This window comes from Haliotis cracherodii, unplaced genomic scaffold, assembly GCF_022045235.1.
Source record: "Haliotis cracherodii isolate W230 unplaced genomic scaffold, xgHalCrac1.p SCAF_16, whole genome shotgun sequence".
Classification (NCBI taxonomy): domain Eukaryota; kingdom Metazoa; phylum Mollusca; class Gastropoda; order Lepetellida; family Haliotidae; genus Haliotis; species Haliotis cracherodii.
Window position 1 is genome coordinate 24,839,508 of NW_027266271.1, and position 18,327 is coordinate 24,857,834.

Genomic DNA, 18,327 nt, shown 5'->3' on the forward strand with positions numbered 1-18,327 from the left:
TGCAGACACAATACTGGCTTCGCGGAGAGATTCGACAAACGTTCAGTACGATAGATAGGCCTGCTATGCGCCCTGGTGTGTCGATAGAGGGATTGCAGATCTTTTTTTTTTTTTTTCTGCAGATCTCGTATCCGTGATTGAGTTTCTCCAGTCGCGACTAGATGACGGCCTGGCCGCATCAACAGTCCGGGGTTACTCTACAGCTATTACAGCTTTTCGTCACTGTCGACGGGGCACTTCTGGGTGCACACCCATTAGTGCAGCGCTTTTTAGCAGGTGTGGACAGGATCCGACCGCCAGTCCGGCGGATCAGTTCCCCTTGGGACTTGTCAATCATTCTCGATTGGCTGTCCGGTCCTTCCTTTCGGGATCTGTGGTCTCTCTCTCTTCAGCTGTTGAGCTGGGAGACGGCGTTCCTTGTGGTGGTAACGTCCGGCAGACGGGTAGGCGACATTCGTGTTATGTCAGCCGATCCCGAAATAACTGTCTTCCATGCGGTCGATAAATATCACCGGGACAGAGTCAGTTTTCGACTACCGGACTCTTACTGTCAAAGGGTCGCACACGCTTCCACGTGAACGGCTCCTATTGAGCTACCTGCTCTTTCACAGCCTTCCGCGTCGGGGACCACTGCAAGACATGCTCATGTCTTGGATGTCCGCACGACTCTCATGGCCTATATCAGCAGAAATATTGGTGTCCGTAAGGATAACCAACTATTTTGCTGTTACGGCGGTAGGAAGGTTGGCTCACCTGCGAGTAAACAATCTATCTCGAGGTGGATAGTTTCAACCATTTGTACAGCGTATACGCTTACAGGCAGGGACCCCCCTACCAGGTTGAAGGCTCATTAGGTTAGAGCAGTGGCTGCGTCAAAAGCGTACGCCGCGGCTCTGCACATTGAGCAGATCTGCTCCGCGGCTATTTGGAGCCAGCCGAGCACGATTCATCAAACCTTACCAACTCGACAAACACTCAAGCGAGCGTACTCGGTTTGGTCAGTCAGTTCTCCGAACGGGGCAAAGTTCTAATCTCTAGCCGATTGAGCATTCGAGATTTTAGACAGTCCTCCGGTTATACTGCTCGGTAATGGTCCGGATTTTATCTTCTGCGGTCGATAAATATCAGTCCTTACTACTCGATAATACTCGTATTTTGCGCACGCGCTCCTTCGATCCTCGGGGACCCTCTGGCCTAAGCTGGGCCCCGTCTCCAATATCACAATATAGGAGCCGGTACAGGCCAATGAGACAATAGCTGTGAGCGCCTTCGAAATATTAACATACACTATGTTATGTAATTTTTCATTGGTCGCTATTTTAAGACGACGCGCTACCCTTCTACAAAAGCCTCCACTGAGAAACGTCACAAACTACTTTAAGTCATTTTGTTAGATGTGCCACCGTCGGATGCAGGAAAGACCTTCAAACTTTAAATTGTAATTAATTGTAGGAAATTAAATTTCCAAAATTATTTTCATCATATATTTTACGTACATGATATCGATATGTAAGAGAAATGATAGTAAACATAGTCTAGCGTATTTCTTTGCATGAACATTTCGCAGGTTTTCGAATACACCCCGAAATTGTGCTATGCGAGAAAAATATTTATCATACACTTGTCAGAAAACTTTGAGCGAATAAAATATTCTCAGGTATTTGAATGAGATACGCATGTAGGAAGTTTATATATGTCGACATATGTAGAGCCACCCATAAAGTATAAATGTCGCATTGAAAATATTCCTAACTTTGTCTTTCCATTCCATGACGTCGAAAAAGTTTATTTTAAGAGGGTTGGTGTTCCATTTTAAGGAATAAAGAATAACTCGTAATAAATATGAGTGACTCTTCTGACAAAATAGAAATGTGTTGTACGACTCGTATGTGGTTGCAATATATTTATTGGATGATTACGTTTAAAATGATAAAACCTCTGTTGAAAATATTGAAATTGGAATAGAATAGCAATTACCCATGGCCGATGTTGATAATTTCTAGCTATATATTTTTAAACAACATTCAAATGCAATACAATTATTAATACCAACGAAATAAGTCAATGTCCGTTACTCAACAAATGGGCAGAATCATAATGGATGGTTTCTATTCATTCACCCAGTCATCACTTCTAACTTTGTACAACGTTGTAGCTGAGTGACAGCAGTATGAAGGTGACATTCCGTTTCAAAGTGTTACAAATAATACTATAGTAGTAATGTAGTCTAAGATTGCACCTGGGTGCGTCCAGGTGTCGATTTTCTTTTAAACATGGATGGTATTTAGTAACTATTTACATAAACCTGTGTTAAGTGATTATGTTGATAATTTTCAAGATCGTTGTAAAGATGGTATGGGGTCTTATGGTATGCGTTCTTAGAAAACTGCTTTCCATATTACTGAACATGACAGACATGGGCATCATCCTCAAAAGGAGTTATCTCTGTCTGTGGCATCGAACCTTTTATTAATGCATTACAGCTATCCCCAAACAATCAGAGAGAAGAGGTTCTCTTACCTCGTCTCGGGCATTGTTGTCTTGCATATCTCAATATTTAGCATAATAAAAACATTTCTGCACAATGTACAGTTCATTATAACTGCATTGTCAAAAATATGTGACTCAACGTAAGGTAATGATGTAACACTGTCCAGATTAAAGAAATATCGTATACAACACTATATATATATAAACTTATCGATTTCTTGTCCAAACAAACAGGAGATTATCAAAGGTAGATACACGTTATGGCCTAGATCTACGTATAATATCATATCGAACATTGACAAATATCCAAAGTAGGCGAAAAAATGTATGAAAGATATGAAAAATCTACAAAATAATTATAACTGTAAACAGCAGGATACAATGATCGTGTGTGCTTTCATTCCAAGAAAGACCTTCACCTCCAAGAAATTACCTAATATGTTCAACAACGTTGGCGTATGACATCACGACCGGTGACCGACTTTTACAAAATGGCGTGTTCACTGTCAACAGTACGCGGGATTTTAAGATGGGACTTTCGTTAATTCAGGAATCGTGCATGCATAAATGTGACATGTAAGTAATCGGAAACATTCCGACAATTAGTGTACTGTTATTTGTTGTGATATTTTTCATTGAAACCAACGGAAATAGTCAGAAATTCCGATAAATACCGTTGTCGTTGTGCGTGATTTTGCGTCAGTCATGGCGTCACACAGGACGGAAATTTTGACAATTTCTGTTGAAAATATCAACCATTGCAATGTATCTATTTTAAGTTCCCTAATTCTTCATACGATTCTCTTCCCATGCATATTCTGAAATTGTTGTGCCAATGTATTCAATGAATAGACGAATGGATAGTTCAAAATAGGAGAAAATGCTACACTGTGTAAAATCTGAATTTTGCCCTGTTTACATTTTAAACAAGTGTAGTTTTTCGAGCACAGCGTTCGTTTTCACACCTAATTTATTTTGATTGATTTCATCTACACACTTTGTATTGGTGACAAGGACCATGTGTCATTTGCTTCTACTCTGTATGAGGAATTCAAGGATGTATGTATCGCAGCTGAGTATTAAATTAATGTGATGTTACAGGCATCTCATAACCGGTATATGTGAAACGTGATTTTGTAAACACTATCCAATATGACGGACTGTGACTGCTGCAGTTTGAATTTTATTCGACTTCACAGTGAGGGTTGAAGAGGAGGGACAAATATATCCCTCTATCATCCAAGGGGAAAGCCTGTGTCAGTTTCTCTACTTCATAACATTTTTAGGAATTTTGTAAGCCTTCATTCTGGACAAGGTGTAAATGGACCTCGTTGCCCGAAAATCTATAAAATCTTCGGCCAACCTTTAGAATTCAGTACCGTATTCTAAAGGTGCTCCAAAATATAGAAGTGAATTCTTGTAAATAAATATGTCAACAATGCAGCTCTTTTAACCATTTAGAGGGCAGGATCTAATTGTTTTAGGTTTATGTGAATATACAAACGCAAACAAAATCATCGAATTTCAGAAATACAATTTTTCAAATATTTTCTGTCTTCACTTAGAATTCAACCCATGAACCACTTTTATCTGCCTTAGCGCTCCAAAAAATTAGCGAGACTGTTGTCAGTTGATTTTGTTTGTCTATTTTCCACTCTATAAAATTGCCCGCCATCAGATTTTGGTTTAACCACAGCAAACGCAAGATGACACGCTTTTCACAGGTGTGTCCCTCCCTCCCCTGTATCGGTATATTAGCGTAGCCATTTTTGAAAATCACCGGATGTGACGTCAAATAAACACGCTGAGTGTTTTTTATTTTGGCCTGTACCGGCTCCTAGCTTGGCGCAAGTTGACGACGCGCATAGGGAGCCGGGAACCAGTTGACGACGCGCATAGGGAGCCGGGAACCAGCTTACCCTCTGGCCTAGCTCAGCGCTGGTTATGGTCTCTCGTGATCTATGCCCCTATATCACTTGTTCAAAAAAAGTGTGGGGGTGGGAGGTGTTTCGAATTCTCAACTTATGACAAGCCGCGAAAACAGGCTTTATCATAATATATGGTCGACCACGCCCTGTCTCTAGCCCCCGCCTTTCGACGGTGGTGCCTCACGATAAGGTTGGTTCCATTTATTGAACTCAATATTTTATTCTGTTGAATAATCAAATACGATGTATTTATTTACGCCTGTTGCTGACGGATGCCACTTCCTAGATTATCTTTGGGAGTCTGTCCTGATGCAATAAGTGCCCCAAGGAGGATTTAATCAGAAAGAGAATTTTACAAACCTGTAGAGGTTATGAATTCTCTGATGAAATCCTCCTTGGGGCACGGCCACCCACCTCCCCACATTCCGTCAGCATTTGACATATGGAAAGTGATTTGGGTGAGAGTTGCTCCCCCTGGCGTGAGGCGCCGTTGGTGGTGAGGCCCCGTAAGGGTGGTCGTATATCATACAAAAACGAAGTTTTTTGTGTGGTAACATTTTTTATTAAGGAAAATGGTTACAACTATGTCATGTAGATTTTCTTGAGCAAGGAAAATGCAATAAGTGCCCCAAGGAGGATTTCATCAGAGAATTCATAACCTCTACAGGTTTGTAAAAATTTCCTCCCGTATGGAATCCAGGTTAGAATAATTCCCAGGCAAATCTGTGTCATGAGAGGCAACAAAATGACTTGATCATCATTTGGACATTTCTCATAATATCAATCACTGGTTTGTCGGGTCAAGACTTGAATAAATGTAGGCTGCTGTCATACAGATGGAATATAGCTGAGCTTGGTGTTAAGGAGGAAACAAGCAAAACAATCAATCATTTTCTGTTATTATTGTTTCTATGGAATTACAGCGTTGAGTTTTCACCTGGCACTCTGCACTCCACTGTTGCCTACAGGTGCAGCAGAAGCATGAGGAGGAGGACACCCTGGCTAAAGCCATCTCCCAGAAGCTGCTGGATGTCCCGGGGGTCTCCTTCTCCGAGATTGCCAGCCAGGCTCTGGACCAGGGTAGGAAGCAGCTAGCCATCAAGGTAACACAGCCATTGTTGAACACAGCCAAATATATATTGCCTAGCTACACAGGCCCAGTGAGAAGAGCCATCTCTGAAAGTCTGACGATGAACAACAGTTACAGGAAAATGAGCTCTGTGCCATATTACTTTTCAACACTATTCGACATTCCCTCTAAAGAATTTTGAAATTGGGTAACTGGACCTACCAGTACTAGCAATCACTGAAAAGAAACTACATTGACCTGTTTGATGACGCTGATGAATATTCAAAAGTGGCCTATTCCCATTACAACCATTTGAAAATTAAGTTTTAGTTGAAATATGGCTCCAAGGTTTTGGCTCAAACTGTAAAGGCCAGAGGGCCTTTCCTGAAGCTCATGGTATTTTCCACCAAAGCCAGGGAGGAGTGTTTTGACTAACTTAGGAGGTAAGAATATAAAATAACCCACCCACCTTAGTGAAACAATACCTGGGAAAACAGCTGGTTACAAAACTAAACGCGATAAGGTTAAAAAAATAAATAGTCTTGGTTCTCAGGCACTTCCCACATCATCAAAAAGTTCATTGCATGTTTTGTTTTTTGTTTCCATTTTCAATTCTTTTTGTGCATTGTGTTTAAGTATTAGGATTTTTTAATTTTTTTTGAAAATGGAAATAAAAACAAAACATGCAGCAGACTTTATGATAGTTTTTTAGCCTAAGATTGCAGGTTTGGTTCACTTCATGAAATTTTTTGTGTGACTTTTAACCTGTCAAAAATTAACATTTGATGCATATAAAAAGGTTGTTTGTACAATTCAACTGTAAAATGTCGGTCTTACAATTCAATTGAACAACCTCTAAGCAGGTCTTGCAATTCAATTGAACAACCTCTAAGCAGGTTTTGCAATTCAATTTCTCATTCTCATTCTGACTTGTAGTGAAAATAATCAGCCATACGTGGAATATTAAGATGATATTGATTGAAACATATAGATTTTTCTGAGACAACAGTTGTCTCCCCTTGACTGTTTCAGCTGCTGGAGTATGAGCCAAAGGCATCGGAGCAAGTGCCCCTGCTGCTGAAGATGGATCAGGATCACACAGCTCTGGGCAAGGCCATTGACAGTGGAGACAGTGATTTAGGTACCCATGACAACCACTTGTTTAAACTCATTTACTCTTTTCTTTTTCTACTCTGCACCTATTGGTAAGTTTATGGAAGTAGTGTGTCCTTTGTATGTAGTTTTGTTTGTAAACTGTGCACTCAGGAATATTCCAGCTGTAGGATGAAGTGATGATGTCTGTATCACACAAACCAGTGATTGATATAATGAGCTACAATCCATGCTCTCAGCGTACACTGACATGCAATCAACCAAGTCCCAGAGCCTGACACTCGATCAGTTAAGTCAACTCACATGACAAGCACAAGCTGCTGGGGACTGATTCTAGCCCCTGGGGACTGATTCTAGCCTCTGGGGTCCTGCTATGTGCGAACCCAGCCAAGAACATACCATATATTTGTACCCAATTCCAAACCGCCATGATGACACACCCTGTGTTTGCTTCCATTATTTACAAAACTTTGCAGTTGTAGAGGTTGTAGAACCATAGCAGCTACAGTCTAATATCTTCATATATGACGTACAAATCTTCTTGCCTCATCTTACATTGTGTATTTAATACTAGATCGACTTTCAGTCTAAAAGATAGATAGCGCTCATAAAAGTTATTTGGCATGAGTGATAATTAATAGTACTGTTTACTACATTGAGACATTGACCTTCTGTTCTCGTTTTACTTTTAGCTGCATAAGGTTTATGTCATGAGATTAAAGTAAGAATAAGAGATTGTGTTTCAGTGTATACAGTGCTGTTACGACTCAAGGAGAAACTTCAGAGCAGTGGTGACTTCCTCATGACGATCCGAACCATGCCTATTGCCTACTCCCTCTATATACAGGTAGATAACTAGAGCCTACTCCCTCTATATACAGGTAGATAACTAGAGCCTACTCCCTCTATATACAGGTAGATAACTAGAGCGATGTGCTTATGCTGCAAACAATACAGCTGCTATGTTAACCTCCCCATCCTCTCTTGTCCTGTAAACTATACAGCTGATATCATACTCCCCCCATACCCCCACTCCCACCCTCCACCCCCACCCCCACCCTCTCTTGTGCTTTAAACAATACCGCTGCTATGATAACCTACCCATCCTCTCTTGTCCTGTAAACAATACGGCTGATATGACACACACCCCCCCCCCCCCGTCTCTTGTGCTGTAAACAATACAGCTGCCCTGTTAACCTCCCCTTCCTCTTGTGCTGTAAGCAATACAGCTGATATGTTAACCTCCCCTTCCTCTTGTGATGTAGTAAACAATACGGCTGATATGTTAACCTCCCCCTCCCTTATGCTGTAAACAATACAGCTGTTATGTTAACCTCCCCCTCTTTTATACTGTAAACAACACGGCTGATATGTTAACCTCCCCCTCTTTTATGCTGTAAACAATACAGCTGTTATGTTAACCTCCCCCTCCCTTATGCTTAAAAACAATATGGCAGATATGTTAACCTCCCCCTCTCTTATGCAGTAAACAATACAGCTGATATGTTAACCTCCCCCTCTCTTAGGCAGTAAACAATACAGCTGTTATGTTAACCTCCCCCTCTCTTAGGCAGTAAACAATACAGCTGTTATGTTAACCTATCTAACTATCCTTCCTCCCCTCCACAGTTCTGCAAGCAGCAGAACCCCAAGCTGGTGGAGGACCTGTACTACCAGGAGGACAACTTTCTGGACAATGGCAACTGCAAGGTCGTCAGGAGCTTCCAGGAGGAGGTAGGACCAACACAACTCATTACGTGTTACACATTGCATGCTACACGTTACATGTTACTCATTACACATTACTCTTTGCGCTTTGTAACTTGTACAGTACTGGACATAAACTGAATAATGAACCCGGTGCTGGCTTGGTTTTCGTTTTTCGATAAAATGAATATCAAATAACAAACCTGCATAGTTTCTAAATGGCATTGTGTGTTCATTGTTTCGGCCATTGGATCCGTGCCAATTAACATTCTTCAGAGGGGTACACAAAGTATGTTCCAGTTGTCGTACTTTCATTTTGTGGAAGCCGTGGTGGCTGAGTGGGCTGCATCGCTGACATAGCGTGCTAGTTATTAGGTGCCTCACTCTGGGGATGTGGGTACAAATCCTGGATGGGACTCAACCCAAAAAAGTACTAGAATCTGTACTTTACAAAGAAAGTGTTATCCCAAATATGACATTTGTTGTATGTGTAGTTGTGTTGTGGATACTGTTAGGTTCTTATTTGAAACTGTGTTCTAAGATCACCTGTGTCTCAACAGATGCTGGATGACAGACTGAAGCGACTGGAAGATGCTCAGAACTGCTACAGCAGGGCCAAGAATGACTTTGCTGCAAAGGTTTGTAGTCCTAGAATTTGTTTTTGGTCAGTATGTCAAACAGTCTTCATGCAGCATTTTACTCACTCAGTTGGGAATGAGGGGCAGCTGGGTAGCCTAGTGGTTAAAGCGTTCGCTTGTCACGCCGAAGACCTGGGTTTGATTTCCCACATGGGTACAATGTGTGAAGCCCATTTCTGGTGTCCCCTACCGTGATATTGCTGGAATATTGCTAAAAGAGGCGTAAAACCATACTTGCTCACTCAGTAGGGAATGAGGGTATTTTACAGACATGACAAACCTATGTATAAGAAAACAGTGGGGACATAGTCACTGGTCCTTACCATTTGATGATCGGGTGTTAAAAGTCTAGATTTATTGTTGTTGTAGTATTTGATTACATGTTACAGTGTACATTATTAACTGTTACACTGCATATTATATCTTGTGTCCCCAGCAAACAGAGGACCAGGTCTAGATGTTAACTGTTACACATTATATCTTGTGTCACCAGCAAACAGAGGACCAGATGTAGCTGTTAACTGTTACACATTATATCTTGTGTCCCCAGCAAACAGAGGACCAGGTCTAGATGTTAACTGTTACACATTGACTCTTGTGTCCCCAGCAAACAGAGGACCAGATGTAGCTGTTAACTGTTACACATTATATCTTGTGTCCCCAGCAAACAGAGGACCAGATGTAGCTGTTAACTGTTACACATTATATCTTGTGTCCCCAGCAAACAGAGGACCAGATGTAGCTGTTAACTGTTACACATTATATCTTGTGTCCCCAGCAAACAGAGGACCAGATGTAGCTGTTAACTGTTACACATTATATCTTGTGTCCCCAGCAAACAGAGGACCAGGTCTAGATGTTAACTGTTACACATTGACTCTTGTGTCCCCAGCAAACAGAGGACCAGATGTAGCTGTTAACTGTTACACATTATATCTTGTGTCCCCAGCAAACAGAGGACCAGATGTAGCTGTTAACTGTTACACATTATATCTTGTGTCCCCAGCAAACAGAGGACCAGATGTAGCTGTTAACTGTTACACATTATATCTTGTGTCCCCAGCAAACAGAGGACCAGATCTAGCTTTTAACTATTACACATTATATCTTGTAACCCCAGCAAACAGAGGACCAGATGTAGCTGTTAACTATTACACATTATATCTTGTGTCCCCAGCAAACAGAGGACCAGATCTAGCTTTTAACTATTACACATTATATCTTGTAACCCCAGCAAAGAGAGGACCAGATGTAGCTGTTAACTGTTACGCATTATATCTTGTGTCCCCAGCAAACAGAGGACCAGATGTAGCTGTTAACTGTTACACATTATATCTTGTGTCCCCAGCAAACAGAGGACCAGATGTAGCTGTTAACTGTTACACATTATATCTTGTGTCCCCAGCAAACAGAGGACCAGATGTAGCTGTTAACTGTTACACATTATATCTTGTAACCCCAGCAAACAGAGGACCAGATCTAGCTTTTAACTATTACACATTATATCTTGTGTCCCCAGCAAACAGAGGACCAGATCTAGCTTTTAACTATTACACATTATATCTTGTGTCCCCAGCAAACAGAGGACCAGATCTAGCTTTTAACTATTACACATTATATCTTGTGTCCCCAGCAAACAGAGGACCAGATGTAGCTGTTAACTGTTACACATTATATCTTGTAACCCCAGCAAACAGAGGACCAGATCTAGCTTTTAACTATTACACATTATATCTTGTGTCCCCAGCAAACAGAGGACCAGATCTAGCTTTTAACTATTACACATTATATCTTGTGTCCCCAGCAAACAGAGGACCAGATCTAGCTTTTAACTATTACACATTATATCTTGTGTCCCCAGCAAACAGAGGACCAGATCTAGCTTTTAACTATTACACATTATATCTTGTGTCCCCAGCAAACAGAGGACCAGATGTAGCTGTTAACTGTTACACATTATATCTTGTGTCCCCAGCAAACAGAGGACCAGATGTAGCTGTTAACTGTTACACATTATATCTTGTGTCCCCAGCAAACAGAGGACCAGATGTAGCTGTTAACTGTTACACATTATATCTTGTGTCCCCAGCAAACAGAGGACCAGATGTAGCTGTTAACTGTTACACATTATATCTTGTGTCCCCAGCAAACAGAGGACCAGATCTAGCTTTTAACTATTACACATTATATCTTGTGTCCCCAGCAAACAGAGGACCAGATGTAGCTGTTAACTGTTACACATTATATCTTGTGTCCCAAGCAAACAGAGGACCAGATCTAGATGTTAACTGTTACACTGCACATTATATCTTGTGTCCCCAGCAAACAGAGGACCAGATGTAGCTGTTAACTGTTACACATTATATCTTGTGTCCCCAGCAAACAGAGGACCAGATCAAGCTGCTCAAGTTCCAGCGGCGCCTCGAGGAGGAGCATAACAAGCCGTATGTGGACCTGTCCCTCCACCAGACCATCTACAAGCTGACAGTGGAGCAGATCAACAAGCCCGCGGAGCAGCTACGCAAGGAGTTCAAGGTTCCAGAGAAACGGTCAGCATCTTGTGACAGCAATGGTTTTAGCTTTTTGTGTGTTGATTATGATATGGCTTAGACATGGGTTTTGTAATATAGACATGTATGTATTGTTTTTGCCCACTTGGCTTCAGCCTTGTGTCAGAATGATCACCTCCACAAACAGTGATTGACTGAGTACAATTTCAATGTGTAAGCAATATCATGTATAGAATGATTGTTTCAGGCTCACCCTGATTAAGTTTCTAGGTTTGTCAGCACCATTCCCATGCTGAGATTCACCAGAGGGTAAACATCTTCATCCCTTCGGACCTTCCTCCACCATCAAGCTGACATGCCTGCTATAACTGCAATACTGTTCAACGTGGCATGAAACCAAACTTACTGCACACTCACATGTATAGACAGATCAAAATAAATAACCCACAAAACATAAATATTAATGTCATAAGAAGTCACAAGTACAAAAGTGTTTCTGGTATCTTACCACTGAGGATGTTTGTCAGTAAATGACCTGCTGCACCTCCCTGCAGGTACTGGCTGCTGCGTATCAATGCCCTGGCAGAGGCGGGAGACTGGGGCGAGCTGGAGAAGTTCTCACGGACCAAGAAGCCCCCTGTTGGTATGGAGGTGAGTGACATGCTTTATAACATATTCCCTACTTAATGATAATGTTCACCCTGCTTGACATGAGGGAGTTGGAGTACCCTGCTTGGCATAAAGGAGTTGGAGTACCCTGTTTGGTGGAGTACCCTGCTTGGCATAAGGGATGTCAGGTGTCATTGCAGGCCAAAATTGTGGGAATGATGGGTTAGAACTGGTCATCAGTAACCTATGCTGGTCGTAAGAGGTGACTAAATGGATCTGGTGGTCAGGTTCATTGACTGGGTTGATGGCATGTCAACGTACCCCAACAATGTGGATCATTGCTCATTACATCAATCACTGGATTGTCTAGTCCGAACAGGGGGCACGGATGGCCCAGTCGTCTAAGGCGCCGCCATTCGCTGTGCAGAGTTGCTTCCCTTGGTCACGCCAGAAACCTATGATTGTGGGTTCGAATCCAGGCTCACCCCGACTATGTTTCTAGGTTTGTCAGCACCATACCCGTGCTCATGGGTTTCACTGAAGTGGTAAACATTTGAGACCTGCATCACTTAGGGCTTTCCTCCCACATTAAGCTGACACGCCGCGATATAACTGGAATACTGTTAAAAGCGGCGTTAAACCCAACTTACTCACTCACTCACTAGTCCGAACATGATTATTTACAGGCCTCTGTCATATAGCTTGAATATTGCTGAGTGTGGTATTAAACAACAAACACACTCATCACACAGCCCTCCAGTGTCCCTGCCTCTGATTGTACTGTTTTGTATTCCAGGTATTTGTTGAAGCTTGTGTCAAACTACACAACAAGCAAGAAGCTCACAGATATATGAACCGGGTCACTCCAGACAAGAAGGTCAAGTGTCTCATCAAACTGGGGTCAGTACTTTTGCGATATTGAGAGGACGTGTTTCATCTGTTAATATTGCAACTTGTGGTTGATGATGAAAGATGTCAAATTTTACCGGTATACATGCATTTCATGAATATTAAAAGAAGTTTATTTATACTATTTATGTGAAATTTGCTCAACTGGTCATTGGCCAGAGGATGTCAGGTAAGATGTTGTCCATTGTCTGTCTATCTATCTATCCATCAAGTCTCGCTTTTGTCAAAAGGGATTTTTGTTAGGACATTGGAAGTGCTTTTGGATTGAATTTTGGCCATGTGACTGAGGAGAGGGAGGGACACCATTGGCTCATTTGTCCAGGGTGCCGCAGGTCGCACTGCAGAGTTGTGTACCTTAGGTGTGTCAGGAACCTAGGATCTTGGATTCAATCTTCTGATTATGTTTAACGTTTATCAGCACCATACCATACTCTTATAGTTTACCAAGTGGTAAATGTCTAAGACCTGTTTCACTGCAGGCTTTTATCCCACATCAAGCTGACATGCCGTGATATAACTGTGTTACTGTTGCAGAGAGGCATTAAACCCATACTCACTGACTTGTTGTCTCGGCAAAGAGGCCCTCAAAGGATGATGTCTATGAAATAGCGCCCCATCTGTAGAGCTAGTATAATTTGTTTAACAAGGATATATGTTTATACTGGGATTGAAGTTGGATGATGAGGCTTTGAAAAGATCCCTTTTTAGAGGGTCTCTTAAACAAAGGTGACGCCTCTAGAATTTTTTTTTTATGTATGTCCAGTAAGATTAGAGATTAGATTAACTAGAAATAGGGGTGTGCGATATAACTGGTATACTGGTATATTGCAATACGGCTGTCATCAATACATGTATCGCAATACAACCCATGTGTATTGATATTTTCCAATACAGTCACAGAAGAATTAATATATAATTATATGAATTATATTTACTATCTTGAGGCATTTGGAGTTCCTGTCTAAACCATGTAAACAGCACACGCTTCACACTGTTTACATTGACATTCAATACTGATGACGTAACAGGTAGTGTCATTTATCCATACTACCCTCGCAATCTGAAGTCTGGATTATTGAATAAAGAAGAACCATTTAAACTACAAACATATATATGATTTGGGCCCCAATATGTATTGCAATTTGTATCGCAATACAGCTCTCTGTATGGTGATATATTGCAGTACTATTTATGTGCCATACGCCCACCCTAACATAACATAATCTAGTTTGATCATGTGACTTGGTATCATACAGGTCATTGGTGGTTTTGTCTAAATCAACCAGACTCTGTGACGGCTGATGATATTGGGAGCTTCCAAAAAGTAGCATCATCATTTCTGTGTTGCAGGAACCTGAAGGCAGCTGCTGAAGCAGCATTTGAGAACCGAAACGAGGACGAGCTGAACTCAGTGCTGTCTCGTGTCAGCCTTGCGGACAAACAGTTGGCGGAGTCCATCCGCGCCATGAGGAACGAACTGGGCAAGAAGTAAAGACACTTCTCTACTCAACTCTTCTGGGAAACATCAAGCATAATGTACACTATACAGCATTGAACAAACAGTATGTTGATAATCAACCAGTGATTTGGTGAATACATGACACTTTTTATGGATAGCAGTTCTTTTAAAAGAAGTTGCTATCCATAAAAAGTTTCATGTATTCATGTTCTTCCAACTTCTAAATGCTTATCAAAGACCTCAGTGATTTGGTATCCTTCATCATTGGTTCTCACAGTCACAAGGTCTCCAATAGCAAGCTAGAGGCAATGATGCAGGACTTCAGTGTTCAATCTGTTAGTGTATGGGAGTGTACATAATTAAGCCCTGCCTACTTCATTGGCTTAAAAACAGAAATGTATCAAATTCATGCCCATGGGCTTAAGTTGAATTATTATTTTGAATGACCGCTATGAGTGAATGTTTAATAATGCATGGTGAACTTGAGCCGGTTGCACACCGAGTACTGATCGAGGCTTCCACAGTGACAAGACGTTACCCTCGTCACCTCATGAAGGTCATATACTGGAGACTTCTGACAATTTAAGCTAATGTCAGATTCTTTGTCATGTGACACATCCTTGTTTTTGAGTGAGTGAGTATGGTTTTACACTGCTTTTAGCAATATTCCAGCAATATCACAATGGGGGAAAAGAAATGGGCTTCACATATTGTACCTGAACCCCGTTATTCAGGTGACGAGCTGACGCTTTAAGTACTAGGCTACCCCACTGCCCGCCTTGTTTTTAAGGGGCGGTCGGGTAGCCCAGTGGTAAAGTGTTCGCTCGTCACGCCGAAGACCCGGGTTCCATTCCCGACATAGGTACAATGTGTGAAGCCCATTTCTGGAGCCCCAACCGTGATATTGCTGGAATATTGCTAAAAGCGGCGTAAAACCATACTCACTCACTCACCCCTTGTTTTTAAGCCTAGTGCGTTAATATGAGTGAATTATTATCAGCAAAGATGGGTAAAACTCATAAATAAGCCCAGGGCTTAAATCTGTATATTGCATGTATGGAGTGATCAATGATAGGATGATAGGAAGCACAGCGAAGACCCAGGTTCAGTTCCATCTTGGACACAATGTGAAGCTGATTCTTGTCTCCCACCTTACTAAAGCTGCAATTTACTAACCCAAAGTCAGATTGCTGAACCCTATGAGTGAGAAGAATGAGTGATTGAATATGTCATCACATATGCAGTGTTAAAGCTATTTTTGTATTGTCTCAAAGAAGAACTGTGTTAAAATCAAGGGGAGCATGGCACTACACTTACTGTGCAGAGTTGTGTCCCTTACCTGTTCCAGAATCATGGATTTGAATCCCAGATGCCTGTATATCCTGGTTAGAATAGGCCTTCAGCAACCCATACTTTCTGTAAAAGGCGACTATGCTTGTTGTAAGAGGCGACTAACGTGATTGGGTGGTCAGCCTTGCTGACTTAGTTGATCCCAATTACGTGGATCGATGCTCATGATATCAATCACTGGATTGTCTGGTCCAGATTGTTTACAGACCGCCGTCATACAGCTGGAATATTGCTGCGTGCGGCGTTAAACAACAAACCAACTACAACAACAAAGTGGTGTTAAACCCAAATTCCAGACATAGACTTAACATTGGTGTGAATCCTCAATGCTTCGGCTGAAAATTTCTCTTAAATGGTGCAGCCCATTTTCCCCTGTTACTCTTTCACCTCTATGCTAGATGTCAGCTTAAGAAAGTTTTTATGACATTGAAATGTTTTCATGTGTATGTTGACATTAAACCTGCCAAACAACCACCATTCCGGACTGTATGAATTTCAGTTGTGATTTGTTTAAATCAAAAACTGTAAAAGACACAGAGGCATTGTTTGAGTGCTGCTAAATCAAATATATTATGATTGAGAGGACATTGTTAAATATCTTGTGTAAAGTTAGTGCTGAGTATTTATTTGTGTTGCTTCAGCAGACAGTGTGTTTGTTAGACTTGTTATGATATGTCCGTGTAAATATACAACAGTGCAATATAAATAAAGATTCAGACGGATACAGTTTTGGTGTTTTTTGCTTTTGTTTTTTCATGAGAAAATTGATTTCAGCTCTGGATGTTATTTGAAATTTGTGATTTTAATGGAGGTTGACAGATATATTTTATATTTATTTACTAGAACCAGGTGAAAAGTATCTCTTCCTCAACTATATCTTCATGCGTTTGGCTTCTCTCAGTGTCTGGAATACAGTTATGTCAATACTTCAAATAATAGTTTGGAATTGTTTGTGTGGATGATGATGATGATGATGATGATGTGATGATGATGATGTATTCATGGGGAGGGTTCTGAAGATAAGGACAGTCATTTTAGGAATTTAGTGGTTCACGCACCTGATAAATGTTGAATAAAAATAAATTATCAGGATTCAAATTTTTTACCCGTCAACCTGTTAATATTTTTCACTAAAAACAATATTAATAGTTTTCTAAAATAGTCCATTTTTTTATAATATATATTCAAAAGAGAGTTTGTGCATAATTATTTCTATATTTATTTTGACCATTGAACCCAATCCAGACCCAGACCCAATATTTTTTACAAAATATTCTTTAAGCCAAGTAATAAAATAAAATTGTTCAAATATTTATGCAATTTAATAATAACAACCAACCTCGGAGTCACTGGGAGGGACATGGAGAGCATTTTGTGCAGGACATAGAATCTGTTGAGACCTAGGCCCAGTTTCATACAAAGTTGTCAGTGCTTTGTGTATGAATGTAAGAGTATGTAACTGACGACAAATGTAGACAGATACTGCTTCCTGAAACAGCCAGATAATGTGTCCAGACCACCCCTTTTTAATATTAACTGCCCAATCCTGTCTCTCCCCAACTGTATCTTACATGATGGTGGCAATCCTCTGTATTAAATCCCTTGTTGGGCTGTCCTGGTGGGACACAGCCAATGATTGCCATGACAGGTCTGAGGAATGCTTTGGATGTTATTCAACAAGGAGGGGCACCAGTGGCGCAGTCATCTAAGGCAGTACAATTCGCTGTGCAGAGTTGCATCCCTTGGGCATGCCAGAAACCTATGATTGTGGGTTCGAATCCTGATTCGCCCCGAATTATATTTCTAGGTTTGTCAGCACCATTCCCATGCTTGTGGATTTCACCAAAGTGGAAAATGTGACCTGCAACACACCATGATGTAACTGGAATACTGTTAAAAGGGGAGTTAAACCCAACTCAGTCGCTATTAAACAAGGTTGTCAGCAGTCAAGGGGAGACAACTCATACAATCGCTACTGTCGTAAAGTTATGATGGCCCATTGGTGTATGGTCGCTGGGCAGAGTTGTGTGCCTTAGACAGGCCAGGATCTGCTGGTAGTAACAGCACTCATAGGTTTCACCAGAATTTTATGACGCCTACAACATACATCCATCCAGATATGTACATACGTCGAAACAACTATTGTATGTCTGTGTTAAATAACTTAGTTGATTGTAGCATTAAGATTTCAAGCCTTAGCCCAGTTTTGATGTAGTTCCCATAAATTATACATAGAAACAGGTCGATATGTTAGAACACCAAGAGAAGAAAGCACTTGTGATGTATGTATCGATATGTAGGAAATGTGTATCACTTTTTGCTGTTTGTGAGGCTTATGCAGATCTGCATCAAATGTATCTTCACAAGGAATACTAAGTACATCCCACCTTAAAGAAAGCATACTAATGTCTGTGGATAACACTGACGTTGTTAAGCATGAGGCAGTGTTTGTACTTCATGCAATGCAATTCAGAAACAATAGTGTTAGTGTGCAATTCAGAAACAATAGTGTTAGTGTGCAATTCAAAGACTGCTAGCTGGTGGG

The 18,327-nt window shown here is 41.1% G+C and overlaps 1 protein-coding gene across 1 annotated transcript in view; it reads left to right on the forward strand.

The window, feature by feature from the left end:
* The window catches only part of LOC139463993 (vacuolar protein sorting-associated protein 16 homolog), a 33,489-nt gene extending 18,393 nt beyond the window's left edge, over nt 1–15,096 (forward strand). The window contains exons 15-23 of the mRNA XM_071245475.1: nt 5,387–5,521; nt 6,520–6,628; nt 7,347–7,447; nt 8,230–8,334; nt 8,868–8,945; nt 11,325–11,494; nt 12,010–12,106; nt 12,861–12,964; nt 14,324–15,096. Coding sequence (XP_071101576.1) covers nt 5,387–5,521; nt 6,520–6,628; nt 7,347–7,447; nt 8,230–8,334; nt 8,868–8,945; nt 11,325–11,494; nt 12,010–12,106; nt 12,861–12,964; nt 14,324–14,465 — 1,041 coding nt within the window. The 3' untranslated portion in view covers nt 14,466–15,096. The remainder of the gene's footprint in view (nt 1–5,386; nt 5,522–6,519; nt 6,629–7,346; nt 7,448–8,229; nt 8,335–8,867; nt 8,946–11,324; nt 11,495–12,009; nt 12,107–12,860; nt 12,965–14,323) is intronic.
* The last annotated feature ends 3,231 nt before the right edge of the window (nt 15,097–18,327 follow it).